The sequence below is a fragment of the Magnolia sinica genome, chromosome 4 (assembly GCF_029962835.1).
Source record: "Magnolia sinica isolate HGM2019 chromosome 4, MsV1, whole genome shotgun sequence".
NCBI classification, from domain to species: domain Eukaryota; kingdom Viridiplantae; phylum Streptophyta; class Magnoliopsida; order Magnoliales; family Magnoliaceae; genus Magnolia; species Magnolia sinica.
This window is the reverse complement of record NC_080576.1, coordinates 87,387,197-87,408,605: the sequence shown is the minus strand read 5'-3', so window position 1 is coordinate 87,408,605 and position 21,409 is coordinate 87,387,197. Positions and strand designations below refer to the sequence as shown.

The window sequence follows — 21,409 nt, the reverse complement described above, 5'->3', positions numbered from 1 at the left end:
AAGAAGGAATGGTTCAAATAACTCTATCTCACTCAATCCTTCAAGGTAATAAGAGATAAACCTCAAGCAAATAGCAATCATCCAAAATAACACGAAACTCAATAAAAAAGGCCCAGCCGCACGTTCATTTGAGGTTAAAACCCTCTTAAACATGGATCTTAGGTAAAACATCCTCCATGGGTAGCTTGGGAGGAAGATTTTGGTCCATCTCGAGCAAAGAAACCAAAGAAAAGCTTACTGATTTGAGGTAAATCAAAGAAAAATGGAAGATGGGCCCGATTTTCGAACTTCTCTATTTCGCCCAAAATACCATGAAAGGAGGTCCAAAAAATTTTGAAAAAATTATGATAAATCTTCTAAAATCAAGATCTATCAAAACCCTAAACTTTAGCTCAAACGGAGTCCATGCGTTCGTATAATGCTGTTATTAACCGTATGGCTGCTGACGTCAGCAAGGTGACGTGTTGCCTCTCGATCTGTTGGATGTGGAATGCCTGGATCTATTCTTTGATATCAAGTAGAGAATGGTTTGATGATTATAATGTGAAGAAAAGAGGAGAAGATTGAGAGAGGAGGAGAGTTTGGGAAAGATGTTATGTTAGGCTAGTTTGCCCTATCACACAATATTTTATTACAATCGAGCATATAGTACACTGCAGGAGAAGAGGAAAGTGTGCAAATGCATTTACATTAAAAGGGCCTAGCCACATACACTATACACTAACATTCTCTATAATAACATGTACTTTCATTGAAATATAAGAATCCCCCTTACCTTTTGCTACCTGCCTACCTCATATCTAAGAAAGTATTTTAAAGGAACTAAATCCTTAATATTGAATGCATTTGCCAGAAATGGCTTCACTTTGGCAATCTCATGAGATTGTTCCCTACGAGAACAATATCATCCACATAAACCACAAGAATTGTAGTGCTGCCATTTTCCCTTTTAGTGAACTAGAGTTGTGTTGCTAAACTTTTCAATATAGGCAAGGGGGTTGTTTTAATACATAAATTGCCGTCGTAACTTACAAACCTTGCCTTTGTCCCCCTAAGGTCTAAAACGTGGAGGCATAGCCATGTATTTATCTTCATGAAGCTAGCCATGAAGAAATGCATTCCTCACATCTAATTTTACTAATGGCTTCAGTTAAGAACAAGGAATAAAAAATATGAACAGAATATAGTTTGGCCACTGAAGTAAAAGTCTCATAGTTTACTCCATGACTCCATATTGTTGTGTGAGTGCTTTTACGATAAGTCTAGCTTTATATCTCGTAATGGAACCATCCTACTTGTATTTCAAGGTATGAACCCATTTGTATATGACCACATGATTCCTAATGGTGGATCAACTAAATCCTATGTCCCTATCTTTCCGAGGCAGGCACTGTTTTTATTATTATTATTATTATTAAAGTTTTCCATTTAAGATCAGTTAAGGCATCTTCAACATGACAGGGTATAGGAACAAAAGAAATGGATCATAAGTATGCGTGATAAGATGGAGATGATGATTTTTAACATATAAAATCACCGATGGGATGGGGTGTGCATGAGCAGGATCCTTTGTGGAGAGCAATGGGTAACTGCAAGTGGCCTGGATTTGCAATCGAGGATGGATGATGATAAATAAGAATTTCTGGTTTTGTCTTCCTACAAATGTACACCATCAATTTTTTGTTGGGGTTGACTAGGGGATTTTGGGTAGATCCAGGATAACTGCAAGTGGCTTGGATCTGCAATCGAGGAAAAGAACTAGGATAATTGTGGGAGGTAAGACTTGCCTTGTATAGAGAAGAAATGTATATTTTCAAAGAATTTAACATATTTGGAAACATACTTTTAATTCACAGGACAATAGCTCTTACAACCTTTGTTGAGGGTTGGAATATCCTAAAAACACACAAATCATTGATTGAGGACTGTCATGCCCTAGACTCGGTAACCGGACTCACAAGGAACCCGATGGCCGGTTCTGGCCGCAAGATGACCCAAAAATCTGTCCAGACAGTTCTGGACAGCAACATATAACTGAATACAATAAATATAACACTATTTAAAAGGGGATTTAATCCAAGAAAATCATGATATGGACCACCCAAGTGGGCCCCACAAACATCCAGACCCTTCCCATTACAAAATACCCCTTGCATGTGCCCCATATAGGTGGATTAGGGGGCTCTAACGTCCAAGGGTGGACTGTCATGGACGTCCACCCTCCATGGATGGTCTGGATATTTGTGGTCCACAAGGTGGGCCACACACTCATGATAAGAAGTTTATCAACAAAGGAAAAATAAGGATTCGGCCACAAGGGAAGGGTCTTCGCCACATTGAGGCCCTTCCCCTCATCACTCATGCACACACATTCCACTATCACAAGATATACAAGATCTACATGATCATAGGATTTCTACTTGAGATCTATGGTGGAGATGCAATCTCCACCAAGGATCAAGGGTCTAAATGACCTAAAGATCCCTGATCAAAGAGAAAAAAAGCTATGTAGGGGTCCATGAAGAATGGCCCCTTGCATGGAACATGCATGCAAGTAAGATGGGCTATGAGCCCCATCCATGAAATCTTGGGGGCCACCACCATCATTTGATGAGCCCCACAAGCTTCAACATGAAAGAAAAAGGGAAGAACAAGTAAAAAAAATGGAAGAAATCTGAATTTGCAATTACATGCACACCCACCTACAAAGTCTTCAAGCAAACACCTCCAAGATGGTCTTCAAGCTCCAAGGAAAGAGGTTTAATGGTCAAGATGCTAGACTAAGGGCTGGATTATGGGGTAGAAGGGAGGATGAAGGGCTGGAAAATGGGTGAAAAATTGTTGGAGAAGAAGAGAAGAGAGAGAGAGAGAGAGAGAGAGAGAGAGAGAGAGAGAGAGAATGAGAGGTAAAGAGAGAGAAAGGGGATTTTAAGGCAAGCAATCATCTCTCTCTTGCCTTGGATAGAGAAGAGCAATCATAGCAATAGGGCGTTAGAAACAATGTTGTAGGGTTAGTAGGCTTTTTAGGTTAGTGGGTGGTGTTTTGAGGATGGGTGGTGTAAGGATAGGGCCTAGCAATGGTCTATGATGGACCTTTAACCACCCATAGAAGCAAGAATGGGCCTAACAAGGGCCTAGAGGGGCATATCAAGGTGGGCATTCAACCACCATTGTCCCCTGAAGGCGGCCTAGTAATAATCTGCCCAGGATTAAGGCCCGTGGCCCGAGCATCACCATAAGAAAGAGATGGGCAGCTATATACATATAGATACATCACATGTTGGGCCTCGATACTATCGGCCGATATTATCGGTATCGCACCAGTGCGAGACGAAACTCTGCTGATAACACCCGGAAGATACCAAAAATCCAAAACTTCAGATATCGTACGATATTATCGTCGATATCGTGCGATATATCGTCGACATCATGCGATACATCGTCGATATCGCCGATATCACCAATACAACCCACCCCGATGCCGTGGGTTGTGGAAAATCAAAAAATTTTGAATTAGAAAAGAGAGAGAGAAAGAGAGAAAGAGAGAGAGAGAGAGAGAAAGAGTACCTCGTTGCGTGAAGGAGAGAGAGAGAGAGAGAGAGAGAGAGAGAGAGTACCTCGCTGCGTGAAGGAGAGGGAGAGCGCTCGTGACAGAGAGGGAAAATGAAGAAGATGGGGCGGGAGGGGTGAAAATGGGGATCGGCGCGGGTGTGGTTTACTGAGCACGCTCCTATCGTACTCAGTAAACTCAGTTGGGGCCCACTTTTAATGTATGTGGTTTATCCAAACCGTCCATCTATTTTCCCATATAAATTAATGGGTTGATCCCAAAAATTAGAACGGGAAGTGGATCATACCACAGGAAACAGTGGTGACACTGATTTCCACCGTTGAAACCTTTTTGGCCCCTACAGTGATGTTTATCAGTCATCGAAACCATTAATAAGATCATATGGACGTGGATTAAAGTAAAATACGAATTTAATAAGATCATATGGGCCCTGCAGTGATGTTTATTAGTCATCTAAATTTAATACTTTTGTGGCCAAAAATGATATTTCAACGGTGCATGTTCAATTCAACTGTTTTGTAAGGTGTGGCCCATTTAAACATTGTATATGGTTTATTTTTGGGCTAAAGCCCTGAAATTATCTATTAAAATATATGGACGGAGCAGATAAAATACATAAATCGTGGTGGACCTCACATGAGTTTACACAGTACACTAAGCGTACTGAGTTACTCAATGTACAATCATATAAAGTGGTGTCCATGTTCTGTGGGTCCTACGGTAATGTGTGTGTCATATCTAAACCGATCATTAATTTGGAAATAATTTTTTAGGGCATGACACAAACAATGGTGTAGATATAAATCTTTAGTGGACCCCGCCACAGAAAAAAGCGGAGAGAGTGACGCCCACCATTGAAACTCATAGCATTCTTGAGGTCCCATCATAATGTTTATTTGTGATCTAATCTGTTCATAAGTCCAGAAAGATATGGAATAATGGAAAACACAAATATCATCTTAATCATCCATCTCTTGTGGCCCTCAAGAAATTTTTAATGGTGAACGTCACTCTCTCCACCGTTTTCTGTGGTGGGGTCCACTCGAGCTCTGAATCTGACTCATTTTTTGGCTCACCCCTAAAATGATCTGTTCAAATTGATGGACGGTGTGGATAGAAAAAATACATCATGGTGGGACCCATGTAACTTGGTGACGTGACTTCAGTAATCGGCGCTGGAAGCGGATTGCGTACTGAGTAACTCAGTACCCTTAGGGTACTGAGTAAACTGTGTGGGGTCCGCTGTTATTTATTTATTTTATCCACTCCGTTAATCTATGTTAAAAGATAATTTTAGGGCTTGACCTAAAAACGAAGCAAATTAAAATCTCAAGTGGACCACACCACAAGAAACAGTTTGATTGAACCTCTACCATTAAAAAAATTTTGGAGGCCAAAGAAGTTTTGGATCAAGCTGAAGTTTGTGGTTTCTCTTCATCCATGTCTTTGTGATCTTACGAACAGGTTGGATGACAAATAAAAATTACTTTAGACACTATGAAGGTTTCAACGGTGGAAATCATTATTCCACACTGTTTCCTATGTAATGGTCCACTTGAGCTTTGTATTTACTTCAATTTTGGGATCAACCCCTAAAATTATCTGTAAAAATGGATGGACGGTGTGGATAAACCACATAAATTCATAGTAGGCCCAACTGAGTTTACTCGGTACGATAAAAACATACTGAGTAACTCAGTACGCAATCCAATTACCGTACGGAGTAACTCACTACGCTTAGTGTGCTAAGTAAACTCTGTATGGTCCACCATGATTTATGTATTTTATCTGCTTCGTTCATCTATTTTAATAGATAATTCTAGGGCTTCAACCCAAAAATGAAACATATACAATGTTCAAGTGGACCACACCATAGGAAACAGTTGAATTGAACGTCTACCGTTGAAAATTTCTTGGGGGCCACATAAATTTTGGATCAAATTTATATTTATTTTTTCCCTTCATCCATGTATGTACGATCTTATGAATAAGTTGGATGACAAATAAACATCATTGTTGGGCCTAACAAGGTTTCAACAGTGGATATCATTATCCCTGCTGTTTCCTCTGGTATGGTCCACTTGATCTTTGGATATGATTGAATTTTTGGCTCAACCCCTTAAATTAGACGGAAAAACGAATGGATGGTGTGGATAGATCACATACATTCAAGGTGGGCCCATCCCACACAACTGCCCGTTCGGTTCAGGGCTAGAGACGGGCAAGGGTAGGACGCAATCCGCGTCAGTGACGTGCAAAGACGAGCACTGATGCTCCTCGAGCTCCAGTTGCACGAACGGTTCAAAGGAGATCAAAGTTACATGGGCCCAAAGTGATGTATTTATTATATCTACACCGTTTATCTATTTTTAGAGATCATATTAGATCATATTAGAGCAATATCTACACCGTTCAATTTAAAAATAGTTGCGTTAGTTCAGTTAAACATCGCATAACTTAGGAACTTATACAAAGGAAATTTATTATGTGCATTTTTTTTTGGAGATATTATGATTTAAAAGTGTGTATTAAGGGCCTTTTTAACAATCCTCAAAGTTTCATTAAAAAATTCAACCATTTTCCCAATGTTTCCCCATGTTTCCCAAAAAGTGCGATAAACTATGCGATACAAACGATATATCCGTGCGATAACCGATACGTATCTGTATCCCAAGGGTGCGATACATTGTGCGATACCGATATTTCGAACACCGCATATAGATACATCACATGTTGGGCCTCGATAAAGTGGCCCAAGGCTACACATAATTCATAGGCCCAATAGGGGCAATATACAGCCAAATCCACATGTAATAATATGGGCCCATAAGGAAGGTTGGGGCCCAAACATAAGGGCAACCAAGTCCATACATTGTGGTGGGCATAGTGGGTAGCCCATTACTCCAACACATGGGCGAGAATCGTATTCAAGATAAGCAAGTTGGGCCTTACAACCTAGCCCAAGAATTTAGTTATTTTGGTGGGCAACCAAAGGCCCAACCGCTTGTTCCTCCAGTTGAGCACGTAGCGCCCGTACCTTCAGTGTTGCCGACCTTTCTCACTTTTCCTTTTTATCTGATGTATGTCCTTTTGGGCCTGATGTAAACTTGTAAAAGTTCAAATTCTTAGTGGATTTTGTGATGTGTGCCCGTTGTTATTCTCAGATATACTTGCTGTGATCTTGGGTATGCTCGTATTGGAATGATTATGCTGTTATGAAAATCCTCCTTGTAGGATCCTAGGATCGGAACCTGCCTCAGGAGCCGAGAATGGGGTACTACGGAGGCTGTCGCGCCTAGAACTGGCTATCGGGTTCCTTGTGAGTCCAGTTACAGAGTCTGGGGCGTGACAAGGACCTAACTTATTTTAGGATGAACCAAGAATATGGATGAAGCAAACATACCCTAGATACCTTAGGGGCCTGTTTGATTTTCAATTTACATGGTAAACGAAGCGTAAATAAATCATCGTTACTTATTACACCTGCTTGGAAGAGAGGAATTTACCTTCGAATTTGGCCTAAAAAAACGTGATATAAAGGCGTTGAAATTGGACCCAATTTGTGGTTGTTATGTAAGCGTTTGATCCACACCAACCATCTATTCTCTGTGTTCGTTTTATAGCATGAACCTAAAAATGAGGCGAATACAAAACACAAGTGGGCCACATTACAGGAAAGAAGGAGAATTGAATGCCTACTGTTGAAAGTTAAAACAAGAACAAGATCCACAAGAATGTGTACCTGTCATCCAACCCATTCATAATGTCACACAAACATGGATGAAGGGAAAACACAAATATCAGCTTGATCCAAAACTTATGCGGCCTTAAAGAAGATTTAAACGTTAAGTGTTCGACTCCTCTTGTTTACTGTGTTGTGGTCCACTTGAGCTTTGGATTTGCCTCACTTTTGGGCTTATGCCCTAAAATGAGTGAGAAAAGTGGATGGATGGTGCAGATCGGATGCATACATGCCAGTGGGCCCCATAGATTTTAGTGAGAAAAAGTCTCTTTTTCTCGATTCCTGCATAGAAGCTTTCACAACTAGGGCTGTACATGAACCGAGTTAGGTCGGTTAGCTCGCTTGACTCGACTTGAAAAAGCTCGACTCGACTCGGTTCGAAACTGAGTTCGAGCCGAGTCAAGCTGTTTTTGAGCTCGAAAAAATTTCGAATCGAGTTCGAGCTTTCCTGAGCTCGACTCGACTCGGATCAAACCCAACTCGAATCGAACTTGGATCGAACCAGTTCGGTGACTCGTTTACTTTGATATTGATGTTGCTCACCAAGTGTTTGATGAAATGACTCAACGAAGTGTCGGCTGGTGGCAAGGAAGGTCGGTGTATGAAACAAATACATCTTTTTCTTGATTTTGATGTTGCCTACAAGGTTTTTGATGAAATACCTGTAAAACGGCTGTTGTTGTTTTACATACAGTGAGAATTTGAAGGTGCAGTCCATGTGTTTGTGAAAATACTGCAAAGGTGAACTCAGCTCGATCTTGGCTTGAACTCAGCTTGAACTGGCCTGAGCTGCTGATTGAACCGAGCCGAGCTGGCTAGTCAGGCTCGAGGACCGAGTCGAGCCAAGTTTGAGCTGGGGTCAGCTAGTGGCCGAGCCAAGTTGAGCTGTGCCAAGCTCGACTCGGTTCAACTCGTGTACACCTCTATTCGCAACAAGCTTCCTGTCAACGTCAAGCCACCATCAAGTGGCTGCAGTTCCATGTAAATACGGAGGTAAGTACTAATTATCCATTTACAGCCTATTTATAGTGTAAATTACAAATTATGCAGGCCCTAGGAGGTATGGTAGAGGTAAGTCTGGTTTCAAAATTTTCAAGGGATAACTACCTTCAAGAATTTGGTGGGAATTCTATTGATCACATAGGTTGCCATAAAATTAGCTTCATGCCAATAAGACTAAAAAACTGACATGCTGGCCAATAAAGGCCTCGTTACCTCTATAAGAGGCAATGATTCTTCTATTCTGCAACACCATTTTGTTGCGAGATATAAGGACACAATGACATGGAATTCTACTCCATGTTCTAGAAAATGATTTTGTAAATCATGATGTAGATATTTCCTGGCATTGTTGAAATGAAGCACTTTATCTTGGTGTCATATTGGGTTAAACCTACCTTATTAACAATCTCGTAATTGTCAGAAGTTCATCCCTGAAATAAAACATTTGAAACCAGAAGTAGATATAATTGGAGCAGGTCCCCAAACATAAGAATCAATAAGGTAAATGAGCGAGTGCTTTTATTATTGCTAGCAAGACAAGAACTTCAGCAATGTTTTTTTATTTGATAAGTTTCACATTGGAAGTTGTGAATACTATCCAGAAAATAAATGCCATGATCTTCACAATTACCACCAATCCTCTTCTTCATTTCTAGATCCTGGATAATACAGTGAGAGAGAGAGAAAAAAAAACACAACACAAAAAGTTTTGTTGCTTGGTCAAAGGCACTAATGGATAACATGTTTGAGGGGGAAAAGAAAGAATATGAACTACTAACGGTATGGATAAAGACTCTGAAAGACGATAAGTTCCTTTTCCAATAACCTTGAAAAACGACCCATCTACAAGCTTAATATTGCCTGAAATGGAAGAAATTAGATGCAACCATTTTTGGCACTAGTCATATGGTCAGATGCTCCTGAATCAATGATCCAGGATGTATACAAAGACTGAAAAATGTGACTTGCAGATACAAGTATTCTTGGTTGCTCCCTGGTGTAGCAAAAGGAAAGGAAGCTTTAAGAGCTTCAATTGTTGCTGAAGATCACTGTTGGCTTTATCACTTGGGTCATGAGCAAAACTGCTTATGCTAGGATTAGTGAAATCTTGCTCCCCCTCAACAGTAATAATATTGACCCTTGGCTTTGATTGGAATTCCTTCGGGAGAAGACTTGAGTTTAGGATCAACCAATGTTCTCTGATGTACCTCCTTTTTCCACAGTGGGTGCATCTTAACTGTCCTTATCTTTAGATAGATCGTATCATTTTCCAGGTCCTTGTCCTTTGAATGGTTTGGAAACAATTGGCAGAGCAGATCACTCGGGAATAATGGAATTGCTCCCAATAGTGGCGGCCCGGCGACTAGCATGACCTTGAATGTAATTATATATTAATTTTAAAGGGGGTTAAGGAATCCCTCCCAAGAACCTTCTCCCATGAGAAAGATTGACAGTGTAAGACATGTTTCCACCAGTTGAACTGAGATATACAAGCATATAGGGTTTTCCATAGACATCTACACAGGAGATGCAAATGGCCATAAGAAGATAAAGCACTATAGAAGTTATTGCTACAGCACTCGCCTGATTAATTGGCCTCTATAAACTTTAAATAACAATGTGACATGGTTATCTATTCTGCACTTATGTCAATGAATAATAGAAGCAATTGAATCTAACAGTAGCATGCCAGGATCTCAATATCATTGAAGTGGTAATGTTTTCTTTGTTATTTAATACTGCAGGTATCAGAAGGGATTGATTTTTCTGATGAAAATGCTCGTGTGGTTGTATCCTTCATACTCTCTTCGATGTCTGCAGATGCTCTTATATGCTCTAAAGACCAATAATGTGGAATCTGAAATGTTCTGTCAGATTTAAGACATTATAATTTCAGATCCTGGTAACTGTTTTCCAGCAACCAACTGGAGCCCAATGACCAGAATTCACATGCAGTGTTAGTATAAAATTAAATGTATTTGTATGGCGTCCTTTTGATTACACATGTATTTATATATCTTTGTTATCCTTGATCAACTTAGGTAATTGTTGGCATTCCATTTCCGAACAAGTAAGCAATCTTTTTGGAATTTTCTGAAAATGATTTACCCGCTGCCCTTGATTTGATCTTGCTGACTGATTTAAACATGTAAACAGAAGTGACATTCAAGTAGTGCTGAAGAAGAGATACAATGACACGTATAAATCATCCAAAAATCTTCTAAGTGGGAGTGAGTGGTACTGCCACCAAGCATTCCGTGCTCTGAACCAGGCTGCAGGTATATTGTCTTTGGTTCTCTTATTTTATTTTTTATTTTCACAGTTCATACTCTGTGGCGATTTGCTTCTTGCATAGAAACCCATTTACTATAGGAGAGACTTAATCCACATAAGGTCACATGTGGCATTTGCAATCGCTCGATATTTTGCTTTCTCAAAGGATAGCAACAATAGTTTTCTTCTTGCTCTTCCATATCACCAAATATCCTCCCACAAATGTACAATGCATCAGTACCCACTAGTTGATCTTCTTTCATTTGATGACCCAGCTTAATCAACATCACAATACCCACTCAAGTTCTGCTGACCATGGTTAGAATATAATATGCATTTTCTTGAAGCAGAGTTAAGACACCAAAGGATACAATAAAATGCTTTAAGATGGTGAGAGCACTGAACGTGCATGAACTGGCTAACCATGCTAAATGCATATGCAATATTGGGCTGAGTAATTGTTAAGTAGATTAGCCTACCTATCAAACAACAATATCTTGGATAGTCAGAAGGTTTAGAACTTTGACAATGGAGACGATGGCTAACTTCAATAGGAGTCTTTTGGTCTTCCACCTAACATGCCAATATCTATAAGAAGTTCCAAGGACATTTTTCCAGATTAAAACATTTAATGCTTTAACCTTGCCTTTTCAGGGCACTTAATATTAACACAAGGACCTTTGAAATACTTTTTTTTTTGGCCTTACCATGAACGCCATAATTAAATGTGTGGAAAACCTGAACTCCGTTTTGTTGTGGTGTGTATGCACATGATGTTTGATGAATGATGCCATGAGATAATGATGCAGGACATGAAATTTTAAACATGATATGCGAGATTCCAGGCTTTAGATCATACTAGTTGAAAACAATTACACAAAATTCCACATCCCACATAAAGTCAAGTACTCAATCAAGTGGAATCTATGCGGGTCCAGGCTTACACATGCTAGGGCTGGATCAATTAAAATTATAGACCAAACAATACTCAAAGGAGAGTAGATTCAGCCACATATGCATAGGAATAATTTTCCCATTCCAAGGGATTCACAAGTTTCAATTCGGGAAACCCTAGGGTCGAAAAAAGGGCAAAGAAATTGGGAGTTTAAGACAATCTAGGGTTAGGGTTAGGGAAATTAGGATGGTTAGGTGAGGGGTTGGACAATGTATCAGAGGTCCCCTGAAATGCAACTAGATCCTCCACATTGAATGTGGAACTAATTCTCATGGAAGGTGGAAGATCTACCACATACGCATTGAGACCGTTTCATTTTATAATTTTGAATGGTCTAGTGCTACGCGTGTTTAATTTATGAATGGCTCCCTAAGGGTACCGTTCTGGCCTGATGCGGACCATCACAGAGTTCCCTACATTGAATTCCTTGAATCATTTATGTTGGTCTGCAGAAATTTTGTAATGTTCATTACTAGTATTGATCTTTTGCCTGATTTCTTGATGCAATGAATGAATGTGATGTGTAAAGGACTCTGCAGACTCTGATGGCCTATGGGACAGGGACATAGGGACAATATCAATAGGCTTCTTAGGTTTATATGTCTCAAACTGAATAGGAACAACATCACACCAAAATGTGTCTTTATATAATCCAAACTGAATAGGAACAAGACAACGGTGCGAGACTGGAATAAAAGTTTCATCAACCGAAGACACTCATAGGGTTAATGATGGGCTTCAAGCTTCAAGCCCAGATGGCTCACAGTGCTAGTTGATGCCACGTTGGCACAACTATCGTTATCCACGATCATCTTGCAGCTCTTATCACCACATTTTGTGTAAGTATCGGAGATCGTGTTGTGGCGCGAATCGTTGGTATTCTTTACTTGTGAAAAGGCGCAACACACAACTGCAAGGGTCGCGGACTCTTGCGCTCTCTCTTCCTCATCACTAGGGGTTTCTGCTGGCTCATATTCTTCCTCTTCATCGTCACTTTTTGAGGGTACTACTTCCGCTTACCCCTCAATAAAGAATACCTTAGTGCCCTCTTTCATGTCACACTGGTGGGTAAAGTGACCAAACCCCTGACATCTAAAACACCTAGTCGCATCGCTTCTGCGTGAGATAGATCCAACAACTTCTTTACCCTTATCATCCTTGGGCCTAGATTGAGAACTACTGGAAGGCTTGTACTGATATCCAGTGTCAGGTTTATCCCCAAAAGGGTTGGCCTTAGCGCCAGAATCACGAGACTCAAACTGCCTTCCCACAGATGCTTTGAGGTATTGCTCGATCTCCAACACTTCTTGATACATCTGTTCAAGAGTGTCCATATCCTTAGCGAGCAATTCTCTCCTAATGTCAGAATGGAGTCCCGTCTTAAATTGAGCAAGAGTGAGTACAAGGTCCTCATCCACTTCACATCGGGTCAAGTACTCTTTGAACTTCTCAATGTATTCAGCAACACCCATGAAACCTTGTCGAAGAGATTGCCATTCCTCAACCAACCTCAAGTGATAAGAGAAAGGGAGGTACTTCTCCTTAAGAGTTTCTTTCATTTCTCCCTAATGGACTATTGGGGTCTCCCTCGACCTTTCTTTTTTTCGCTCTACAATAGCCCAAAACCTCTTTGCTTGGTCCTGAAGCTTCATCTTGGCGAATCAGACTCGACGAGCATCCGACATGTCATACCACTCAAAATAGTGGTCCATATCCGCCAACCAATCTAGAAAAGCCTTAGGGTCCAAGTGGTCATCAAATGTAGGGGCTTCTACTCTAACTCCCTTGAGGAGTTGCGCATCTGGGTCATAATAATCATGATGCCCCTCACAGTGTGGGTGCACGGGTACGCGCCCATGACTAATTCCTTGGCTACCTCCATTCCTTGGTCTGTCCTCTTGACCACCTGCCTGAGATTGGGCATCTTCCCCAATGGTGGGGTTTGCCCGGGCGGAGGTCTCTAATTGGGTAACGCTCACATTAAGCTGTTCAAAGCATTGGTCCATACGTTGCTCCAAGCGCCTACCCAAAGACTCAAACTGTCTGGTTATATTGTTCATTGATTCTTGCAATTGCTCCATATTTAGTGTAGGGTGCAAGCCAAAACCACGACTAGTACGTGTGGGCATACAATTGCTCACTCAACTCAAAGACCCTCTAACACAACTATATGTACCTAAATGGGACTAAATGATCTTATTGGACTCTATATGAGGGAAGCTACACAATGCTACTAAATTCCAGTAACCTAACTGCCCAAAGAGTCTATCAACAGAAAATTCAGCCAAGAAATTTGGGGATTTTCTGACAGCAGAAAATTCAGCATCCCCTAATGTGAATGATGGGTCCTAAATAGCCCTATATGATGAGAGTTAATGCAAATTAAACGTAAGTAGACTAAACCCTAAACATGCAATACAATCTCCTATGAAAATCCTAAGCTCTGATACCAAATTTGATGCAGGACATGAAATTTTAAACATGATATGCGAGATTCTAGGCTTTAGATTATACTAGTTCAAAAGAATCACACAAGATTTCACATCCCACATAAAGTTAAGCACTGAATCAAGGGGAATCTATGCGGGACCAGGCCTACACATGCTAGGGCTGGATCAATTAAAATTATAGACCAAACGATACTCAAAGGAGAGTAGATTCAGCCACACATGCATATGAATAATTTCCCCAATCCAAGGGATTCACAAGTTTCAATTTGGGAAACCTTAGGGTTGAAGAAAGGGCAAAGAAATTGGGAGTTTAAGACAATCTAGGGTTAGCGTTAGGGAAATGAGGTAAGAGAGGAGTGAAAGAGAGGAGAGAGTGAACCTGAAGACCGCCCGTGCGTGTGGATACTAGGCCACGCCTGACGCACGTGCGTTGAGGGCAATCCGCACGTGCGTGGGGCCCACGAACTCAAAAACCCCCTCCTTGGGGCTGGTCGGCTAGGGTTGGACTACAAACCCCCCAAGTTTCGGTCCGATCCGACGTACGGTTCGTGCATGGTGCTCGCCGAAGTTTCAGCCCTCCTGTAGGGCCAGATTCCAGAAATTTGCTGTAGAGAAGGAACGGCTGCAAAATAACGATAGATTTGCAGGTGGAATGACTGTAGGAGGAGGAATATGGATGGTAGAAGGTGGGGGCGAATCGGGATGGGTGTGGCTTCGCACCACGGTACTTAGCCCTTCGAAGAAGGGAGAGTTTCGCACCCAATTAAATTTTCACAACTTAGAGAGGAGTAGGAAAATGCAGAAATTTTATTCAATCATCAATGAGAAAAAAAGACTACAAGGGGTGCCTATTTATTATAAAATCCTATACCCCAAAACTCGCGCCATGTGCGCACCCTATTACTTGGAGACGAAGTAATAAAAAATAACAACTAATCAAAGCAATCTAAACCGTCCATAATATTCCTAATAGCAATAATAAGCAAAACCCAATGTACTAGATCATCTCGAATAGTGGGCCACGATAATGAGATCCCATGGTAGGATTCACATGACGATCGGGTCCACTCCAAGGAGCCAAAACACAGTCCCCTAGCTAGGGGGTCCCCCTTGGACGTCGTCATCGATCCAGATCGATGGTGGGGCCCTCCACCTTGCATACGTGCGTAGAGGGCGTGCGTGTGCGTGTGATGTCCCCATCAGATAAGAAATAGGAGTGAAAAAGATTTGATTTGTACTCGGCATTATCTGATCTTAGAACAAACTTTTGCACCAAATTGAGTTTGGATTTGGACATGAAATTCTTTGAAACACATAAACACCTTAGAACGATCTTTCATCAAATATAACCATGTCATTCTAGAGCAATCATCTACAAAAAATGACAAAATATTTAAAGTCAGATAAACTAGAAATATGAACGGGCTCCCAAACATCTAGATGTATCAAATAAAAAGATTTATCACTAACTTTATCTTCACGGGAAAGGAAAGACACTTTGTGATGCTTGCTTAACTCACAAGCTTCACATTCTAATTTAGACACATAGGACAAAGACGGGATAGGAGGCTTCAAATTAGCTAAGGATGGGTACCCAAGCCTGGAATGCCATTGATCTGGAGAAATGTTAGCTTGCAATGCAGCTCCAGCTTCAGTCGTTTCATTCTCGAGATAGTAGAGTCCATTAGATTCATGCCCTTCAACAATCATCTTCCTCGTCTTTAGATCTTGAAACTCACAACAAGAAGGAAAAGTTTTGATAGAACAATTTAGGGATTTGGTTAGTTTACTTATAGATAATAGGCTCAATGGGAACTTTAGAATATACAAAACTGATGACCATGAAACATCTGATGTAGGACATACAAAACCCTCACCAGATACGCTAGTTGAAGTGCCATCGGCCAGGGTAACAGATAAAATGGGTGAAGACTGGACTAACTTGGGCAGTAAATTACGCTTACTGGTCATATTATCAGAAGCACCATAATCAATAATCCATTGAGTGCACTCAGATAAATTTCTCCAGATGTGGCCCATTGTAGATAGTTTGTGCCATTCAATTTCACTGATGTTATTTGGAGGGGCAACAAATCTGATGAGGATAAAATACTGCTCTTGGGATCATTTTTGGAATCCATCTGAATAATAACAACAATTTTCCTTCAACGCAAATTCTATAACAAACTGATGTACTAAATCAATACTTGATTCCGACCTTCAACTTGTCTCAATCAGCACAATAAAGGAGGGTCTTCACGAACTTCTTAATCTTCAGCCCTCAAATCTGATTTCATGCTTTAAGTAACGTAACGTATATTGCACACTAGATGAACGATGGCACTCTTTGTCCCATAAAGTGGGTATAATGCAAAAACGGGCCTTACACATACTTGTTAAACACAATTTCACCACCCATCACATGTGGGTACAACACTCAGAAGAGATTAGGTTAGATCAACCCCAAACACTTTAGGGTTGCCCACTAGAGAATAAAAAAAGAATAAAAAGAGAGGAAATAAGGTAAAGAAGAGAGATCAAGAAGCTAAACCCGGATCAAAGTTGCTTTGATACCATGTTCTCGATCTAGAAGAAGGAATGTAAGGGGGGGGGGAGAGAGAGAGAGAGAGAGAGAGAGAGAGAGAGATTTAATACTCACGCCGCCCCCACCCCTCTTGTTTTATTTGTGGGGCTTCACTTAAAATGGGAAATTACAAAAATACCCTTACACCAAGAAACATTAATAAGCATGCTACCATAGACTCAAAAGCTCATGTATACTCAACCCATGCATAAAGACCGGACCCAAACATGTGTCCACACGTGTGATCATGTCACACATGTGACCATTCTAACATACACAAAAGATGGCACACTAGTATGATTGACTGGCCGATTGTAATAGTGATCTTTCTTGGTTTTCAGTATTCAATTAAGAAACTAACATGTGGATCCCTTTTGGATCATCCATGGGATATACTGTTTCTATTTTGGAAACCAAGGAGCACCTATTTATTCTCTCTCATTGGGACTCACTTTATATGCCTCAAAATTTTCCTGGGAGATGACCGAAGTCCCCATGAGGAACCCTTCGGTCAAGGGACTAACAAAATAACAACATAAGTGTATGCTCTCTAAATAAGACCGTAAGAGCGTTTCTTATGTGAATCTCCGTCCGGCCTGAGGAAACCTTTACATGTTTCTCTCTATAAGAATAGTTCGTTCCAAGGTATGAAGTAATCAAATGAAATGAAATTTATGGAATAGAAAAAGCCACGAGCCAATATCCGAGTACCAGGCGCTACGGCCCTGAAGTAACCCTTGCAATACTCCTAGGAAAAGCTTAAACAACCTTCAACAAAAGGGTGGTGGTATTGAGGAGAGGGGAAGTGGAGAAAGAAGGAAGAGAAAAAGAAATGAAGGAGAGGAAGTAAGGGCGTGGAATAGATTATTTGACATATTTGGTCAACTAAACACTTTTTATAAAATATTGATTAGAAAAAATGCCGAGCTGGCCTCATTTAACAAGATAACAACGAAGCCCATGATGCAGGACATGAAATTAAAATATGATATGCAAGATTTCAGGCTTAGATCATACTAATTCAGAAACAATAACATAAAAATTCTACATCCCACACAAAAGTCCAAACATTCAAGCAAAGGGGAATCTGTACGGGTCCAGGCCTACACAGGCTAGGACTGGATTAGTAAAAATTATGGACCAAACAATGCTCAAAGGAAAATAGAAATCAACCACACATGCATAAGAATCAGTCCATAATCCAAGGGATTCCCCAATTTCAATCCAAGGAACCCTAGGGTGAGAAAAGGGGCAAATCAAATATGGATAATGTAATCTAGGGTTAGGGTTTATGAAATTAGGTATAAAAAAGAGGAAAATAGGAAGAAACCTGAACCTGAGACAGCCCTTGCGTGTGGACAGTGGGCTAGGTGTGCATGCACGTGCGCTCGAGGCTGGCCGCACATGTGGTGGGTGAACGAATCCAGAAAAGGACTCCTTGGCCTTGGTCGGCCAGGCTTGGGCTGCAAAACCTCCAAATCTCACGTTGATCGGAGCTATGGTCTGGGCGTGGTGCTCCGTCGAAGTTTCAGCCCTCCTACAGGGTCAGATTCTAAAAACTGGCTGTAGAGGGATGGACAGCTGCAAAACAAATGGATTCGATGCGAAGATGGTTGTATGATGGATGAAATAAGATGGAGGGGCAGATTGGGATAAACGTGGCTTCGCACCACGGTAGTTAACCTTTCGAAAAGGGAGGGCTTTGCACCCACTTTAATTTTTCCACAACTCAAAAACTCAGAGAGCAGAAAAACCACGCAGGAATTTTTATTCAACTTCAATGAATTCAAAAGAACTACAAGGGGTGCCTATTTATAGGGAAAACCCTATACCCCTAAACTTGTGCCATGTGCACAACCTATTACTTGACGATGAAGTAAACTAAAATAAAAACCAAACAAAGAAATCTAAAGTGTTCATGATGTTCTAAATAATAACAATAAGCAAAACCTAAAATATGAAATTAATCCGACTAGTGGGCCACGATCATGAGATCCCGTGATGGGCTTTTCTTGACAATCGGGCCTGCTCTTTTGGGTCAAAACTTCGTCTTCTAACTAGGAGGCCCTCCCTGGACATCGACATCGAGCCAAATCGACGGTGGGGCCCTCCTTTGTACGTACGTGCGTAGGGGTGGCGGCGTGCGTGCATGTGTGCGCCTAATGTCCTCATCAGCCCACAGCCCACATGCATGTACATTGGCCTTTAACATTGGCTATGTTAAATAAGGCTAGGTTTGGGTCAACGAGTTATGGAGTTGGACTTGAACTTACCGGGCACATGACAAGGCGAAGAGACATGGCCTAGCAACATTTGTAATGGCATTTGGCGGCATAAGTTGGCCAGGGACCATTTGTCATTTGAATTTTGGGTGGGCCTTAAACTTATGAATTGCTTGAATTCAATCAACTGTAGAATATAGGCTAATATATATTTTTAAGAGAGATCGCGATAATTTTATTGAAAAATGTGCAGAGAATAAAAATATAAACCAATATATTATTATTATTATTATTATTAGTAGTAGTAGTAGTATTAGAGTGGCTCGGTCGGTCATCGATAGGCCACTCCTTATTCATGTGATAGGGTGGGGTTGCGGACCAACAATCCATAGTAGAGGGCTGGCACATCAATTGAACACGGTGGTTGAGGAGAGGAAAGGTTCCTTTTTGAGGGTACTCACGGGAATAGATCCAGTGGAGATGGGGTGGGGCCTGTAGCTCAGAGGATTAAAGCCCGTGGCTAGCAGTAGTAGTACTACTACTATTTTTATTTTTATTTTTTAAAGAAAGGTGGGGGCACACCACTAAACCATTATTTTACAATTGGATGCATATTACCATCTCCTCCTAGACATATAATTGAGAAACTGATGTAGAAGGGTCGATCCAGAAGCAAATAAATATGATTTATATGGCTAGACAATTTAACAAACACTTGGAGGTTGTAGTAATGATAAGAGAAATCAGGTTTACAAATCAGCATAAACCAATAATGCAACACAACAAATCCACAAGTCACTCTTATCTGTTAGGAAACAAGTCATCTAGGTTTGTTGAAATAAAATATTAATACTTACTGTACCGATGAATAAAAAGAGACAACGTAGAAATCCTTGCCCAACAATACCAAATAATATTGCTCCAATGCTGTTTTTCGTCCAATTGATCAATAGAAGGCCAAATAATGCTATTCCAACTCCCGACGGGAGGTGAACAGGCTCCAAAGCAATGTTGCAACTCCACGAACAACTATGGAATGGCGATCCTTGCATGCACCAATGGCTGCAACTGTCATAGATCGTAAACATTTGGTGCTAAGAGTGGTCGTAGGAATCCACCGTTCTTCCTCTATCACCAAGCCTTAGCTCTCCAACTCTTAAAGGCACATAGCACAATGCTAGGTGTCCCCTACTAATCTCCTTTTGTGAGATCTCTTAGGCCCATGGGCCAATTTTAGGGCATAATGGAGAAAAAGACACTTTAACACAATTTTTAGGGCATAATGGAGAAAAAGACACTTTAACCTACTTTACTTCTAACATCTCCAAAACTTGTGTTCGGGCATGAAGATGAACCTGGATTGAATTGCCATAGGAGGGAAAGTTGCTCGGGATTTTTCCCTAGAGGCTAGAGCTAACCATATTATTTTCACCATCATCTAAGACTTTTGCAAAATGACCAAAATACCCTTACCTCTTCTAAAAATTCCAGAAATACCCTTTGACTTCAGTGAAAGGTCAAGCTCAAAGGGTCTCAATTGACCAGCCCTTCAACACTACTGGACTCCTGAAAAGGGCCCTGACCATCATGTGCGCCAGGCCCTTCATGTTGACGTCACCTCTTCATGATGTTTTAAAATATTTATTTTTTAACAAATATATACATGTGGCACAAGATATCACCAAGTTGCATTAGAACCCTTTCCCTGTCCCACTAGAAGACTAATTCTTTTGACTCTAACTAGTTATAAAATGCTCTATCAGTACATACTTTCCATATTGACCAAATGACTGCTAGTAGAGAGAGCCTTCTACCTATCCGGATTTCCATGTCACATCAAGAAGAATTCATTGGTCCACCTCGGAATCACCTAGTATACACCAAATATTTTGAAGAAATTCCACCATACTGCTTTTGAGACTACAATGTAAAGAAAGTGGTCAATGCTCTCCCCACTTTTTGAGACAGCAATAGTGACTCATAAACATGTCCTTGTACCTCGAGTTGTCAACAGTCAGAAATTTGTCCCTCCCTGGTAACAACTATAGGCAGTGACATTAGGACCATGGTACTGCAAAATGTGCATCTCTAGAGTTGGCAATGGCATGTTTGGTGGCTCTCTCGAATAGCACAGAGAACAATCTGACCGAGAATATCCAATTTTCATAACTTAGCCGTAGAGTGTCACCTTGACATGGTGGAAGTCATCAGTTTGAGCCTGATTAGCCAACAGCATTTACCCCTTTCCCCAGTACATTCTTGGGAAGCTTTCAAAGCCATCAGATTCTTCATCATCGAGGGCTCGTCTAAATAGCAGTGATCAAACTAATTGGTCTCATAAAATATTGTAAGACTCAAAGGCTGCACCTCTTTCTCAGGACCACTTTGTACCAACTAGATCCCTGTAGATGTTAAAAAGGTCGTCATTATAGCCCACTTGTCCTCCTAGGATTGAAATCAGTTCCACTCACAATTTTCCCACAATAGTTGTGGAAAACCTTGGTTCCACCTTAAGAACATAATAGATGTTCCATGGAAGGCCATTTTATATGTAATATTAGTGTGGTGACTTATTATCAAATTAAAGGGATAATATCAAAATCTTATAT

General features: G+C 40.8%; 1 protein-coding gene across 3 annotated transcripts in view; it reads left to right on the top strand.

The window, feature by feature from the left end:
• The window catches only part of LOC131243331 (uncharacterized), a 130,434-nt gene that overhangs the window by 81,413 nt on the left and 27,612 nt on the right, over positions 1–21,409 (top strand). For all 3 annotated transcript variants that reach the window (XR_009170024.1, XM_058242606.1, XM_058242605.1), the window contains exons 19-21: positions 10,061–10,105; positions 10,358–10,386; positions 10,473–10,594. Coding sequence is in view for 2 of the 3 variants with exons in the window: in XM_058242606.1 (XP_058098589.1) it covers positions 10,061–10,105; positions 10,358–10,386; positions 10,473–10,594 (196 nt within the window). In the remaining variant the exon portion in view is untranslated. The remainder of the gene's footprint in view (positions 1–10,060; positions 10,106–10,357; positions 10,387–10,472; positions 10,595–21,409) is intronic.